Source organism: Pinus tabuliformis, chromosome J (genome assembly GCF_031772625.1).
Source record: "Pinus tabuliformis cultivar Carrire ecotype Pingquan chromosome J, CPIR1, whole genome shotgun sequence".
Taxonomy (NCBI): domain Eukaryota; kingdom Viridiplantae; phylum Streptophyta; class Pinopsida; order Pinales; family Pinaceae; genus Pinus; species Pinus tabuliformis.
The window spans coordinates 156,686,061-156,690,043 of NC_142295.1; the positions used below are offsets into that span (position 1 = coordinate 156,686,061).

Sequence of the window (3,983 nt, forward strand, 5' to 3'; positions counted from 1 at the left end):
AACATATACATTTCGCATCTACAATATGTAATTTTCCTTTACTAATGAAAATCACAAAGGAAAAAAACATTATTTTATTTTTAAAGATATAATTAAATTAATTAATATTTTGAATTTTTTAATTTGAATTCGATGGTATTATTTTTTTAAATATATATTTTTAAATAAATAAATAATATAAAAGTATTTAAAATATTCATACAAATTTTATACCTCACATTTATAATTTTAATAATTTTTTTAATTTTTTTTTATACAAAATATATATAATATAACCAAAATATTAAAAATGTAAATTACAATTTTTTTCAAAATGCTGCAGAGATTATAGCATCGTCATGCATATGAAGTAATTCAACCCTTTATTTATATGTTAAATCGATATTAAACATTCTACAATAATTATTTATATTAATATTTTTTTGTTGTAGTTGAAATGAACTGTTTTCATCGCCGAAACGATCGACGATGCACACTTTCATATTCGTGTTTCCAGTCTCTATCTGAACTATGTGAATTTTACTCAATTTCAACCTTTTTGTCTTTTTCAGAGTACTGGTGACTTGACATCGTGTTCCCTTGTAATGAAGAATTTTTATTATTGAATGAAGAATTTCAACCATCTTTACTATGGAATGAAGAATTTTTATTATTGAATGAAGAATTTCAACCATCTTTACTATGGAATGAAGAATTTTTATTGATCGTTTACCCTACTTCTTTCAACTCCAAATTCTCGTGATTTGTGATATGTGCATCACTCACAGGGACAAACATGGATACAGTGATCTTTAACAAATCAAACACTGAGGGTGCAGGGCAAAACAAATTTGTTCAAAGTTAGAAATGGCACTGGAATTCGCTTCTAAGAAAATTTAACGAATCAAAATGAAATTAAATCATAACAAAATATTTAAAACTCTATTTCCGGAATCAAAACAATTTTAAAATCAAAATAAAACCTTTATAAAAGAAGTGATCTAGAATAAGCTAGATAAAAACTAAAATCTTATCTATCTGTATATCATAGTTCCATAGAGTAGTTGAGTAGAGAAGAATCAGCTTCTGAAAAGTCCAACAATCTACCCTAACTGGATAAAAACATACACTAAAATCCCAAGATCATTTTACAATAGCTGCAGAATTCCCTTCAAATTCCCTTGCAACACAATTCTTGCGCAGTTGTTGCATGTCTCGAACAAAAGCCTGCAAATCTGTAAATGAAGATCCCTCTTTGTTGACCGCCATTTTAGCATGCTTCCTCAGTTCCTGAGCTTTCCTTCTCATGTTTTTTCCTTCTTCCTCCGCTAGAAGCATGGTCACTGCCCTTCTTACTTCCTCTTCATCTGGCACACTGTTCACACCCACACATATCCTTATGGCCACACCCAGGTGTTCTTCCAGAAGCTTTGAGTTATATGGCTGATCTGCAATCATGGGCCAAGTGATCATGGGGATTCCCATGCTCACGCTCTCCAGTGTAGAATTCCACCCGCAGTGACTAAGGAATGCACCGATGGAGGGATGCGAGAGAATAAGGAGCTGAGGCGCCCATCCCCATATAATTAGCCCTCTATCTCGGGTCCTCTCTTCGAATCCTTCTGGCAAACCCACTTCAGTCGCTTCCAGTTTGGGCTCACTCTGAGGGCGTCTGATTGCCCACACGAAAGCTTGCCTGCTCGCCTCTAAGCCCATAGCCAGCGCACATATTTGTTTGTTGTTCAGAATAAATTGGCTCCCCAAACACACAAACACGACGGATTGCGGAGGCCGAGAACCCAGCCACCGCAAGCATTCCTCCTCATCGATATCCGCCGCCTTTCCCCGGCTGTTAATAATTCTTGGATCGATCACTGTATCGTCGAAAACAGCGGGAGCGAGTATAGGACCTATGCTCCACACCGGTCTCCCGGTCAAGTGCCTGAGGTGATCGATCCCCAAGGAATCGAGTTCGTAAAACGTATTAATGAGGATACCCCGACCCTCCATGCTGCTGTTAATGTCCTCCGTCAGAAAAGCCCACATAGGAAAAGAATCGGGATCCCGCTGTGTCGGGTTCATGTCCAGTTTTCGCAGCTTGAGGTCGAAGTTCAGTTCCGGCACGTCAAAAAACTCGTCGTCTCCCTCCACGCTCTTCTGTGGCGTGTAGTTGAAGACGGAGTGCATGACGGACCAGGCAAACGCCCCGGCCGTGCAGAAAACCACGATGGGAATCCCGAACTTGTGGGCCGAGCGGTGAATCCATCCCGTAGCGATGTCGCCGATGATGCACGAGATTGGGGGAAAGTAATGGGGCACGTCCTCGGTATTCAGTTGCTGCTCCAGCCATTCTTCCAAAGGCCCGGCTAACTTGTGGGACGAAGCAACCAGTTTCTGGAAGACATGATGGGGAACGTTGTCGGAGCTTTCGATTTCCGGAGGCAGTCCCTCGATGGAAGGCATCGGTAGGGACACCAGCCTGATGTCCAGATTCGATCCCTGGACCTGAGGTTCGAGCCGTCTGGCGTTCCCTGGAGTCGTTATATACGAAACGGCGAGGCCCTGTGAAGCCAGAAGCTTTGCCAGTTCCATGAATGGAATGAGATGGCCCTGCGCCATGAATGGAACAGCCACCACATGTGGTTTGCTTTCTTCCATAACCAATCCCGATGCCACAACTGAAATAATAACAGCGATTAGTGCACTATCTAAATGGCAAAATTGCTCCTTGAAGATTGCAGGTCACGATTCTTTGTTTATTCATACAGACCGAAAGCAGACAACACGCACACGGGCTTAAAAAGTTTGAAGATGCCGGCAGAGAAAAGGGAGTTGTCTATAATGTGATTTTTTGGAGATTTTGGTGATGGAATCTGGTGGAAGAAATTGAGGTTAAATCTTGATTTGTTGCAGTTAAAATGGTTTTTTAATTGTATATTTGGATTCAGCATCCTGAAAAACCCTGGAACGCTTTGATTGTGCATAAACTAGCTATCAAACTTGCGATTCCAATAAATTGCTACGCCATTTTGACCAATAAAACTCACCGAAAAAACTTCCAAAAAATCACATTATAAACAACTGCGAAAAATATTTTCTTATTTGGCGTAGACTAAAGGGCCAAAGATTTAGAATTTTCCACAAACACCGGATACTTATTCCGGCCATAAGTAATTTCGTTGGTAATAGACTCCAACAAACGATGTGACTCCACTAGATTATGTCATAATGGGTGGGGTTGTGTATGTCTATCACTGGTTTAGGTCTTTGTTTAAATTTAGAGTTAATGGGTGTATAGGCTGGTAAATATTAGTGGTTTGTTTTATATTAGAATAATTTTAGATAAGTGTTATAGATAGAGTTGTCGTTTAATGTTTATTTCATAATTTTAAGTAATAATAATAATTTTATTGACACATAAAACATATTTTAATATAATTTAAATTAATATAATATTAAAATTTAATATAATATAATATGATTTTTCCAATAAGTTTTTGCTAAATCAAAATTTTTATTTAAAATTGAATTAAAAATTTAGATGTATTAAATTTTATTTTGAATTTAAGTTTATATATATAGGATTTTATTTTAATTTTAAAATAAATATAGTGAATTCATGTTTTTTTTTTCTCTATAACTTGACTACAAACAATTTGTCATGTGAGTATAAAAATGTTATAAAATAAAATATTTATAAAATATTTTGATTTTAAAATGAGTTATAGTTTTTGGGCAAGTGGTATTAATAAGCCATGGTATTGTAAAAAAGTCTATTTAGAGGTTAATAATATCCATAGTAAAATGAGATTACATATCCATGATTAAGTTGTTATATTGTAAGTATTAAGTTTTAATTTTAAAAAATATTATAAAATTAAATTAAAATAAAATGTTTATAAAATATTTTGATTTTGAAATGAGTTATGGTTTTTGGGCACATGGTATTGTAACAAAACCTAAAATATTATTACTAACTAATATAATTTTTTTAATATGATTTT

The 3,983-nt window shown here is 35.6% G+C and overlaps 1 protein-coding gene across 1 annotated transcript; it reads right to left on the reverse strand.

The window, feature by feature from the left end:
• Window positions 1-1,010: 1,010 nt before the first annotated feature.
• LOC149226105 (putative UDP-glucosyl transferase 73B6) lies at window positions 1,011-2,782 on the reverse strand. Its single transcript, XM_089375216.1, has one exon. The coding sequence runs from the start codon at window positions 2,635-2,637 to the stop codon at window positions 1,123-1,125; it is 1,515 nt and encodes a 504-aa protein (XP_089231342.1). The 5' UTR covers window positions 2,638-2,782; the 3' UTR covers window positions 1,011-1,122.
• Window positions 2,783-3,983: the final 1,201 nt, after the last annotated feature.

Bases quoted from the DNA above. Each gene is read 5' to 3' on its own strand.
- LOC149226105 (XM_089375216.1), bottom strand. From the start codon at position 2,637: ATGGAAGAAAGCAAACCACATGTGGTGGCTGTTCCATTCATGGCGCAG.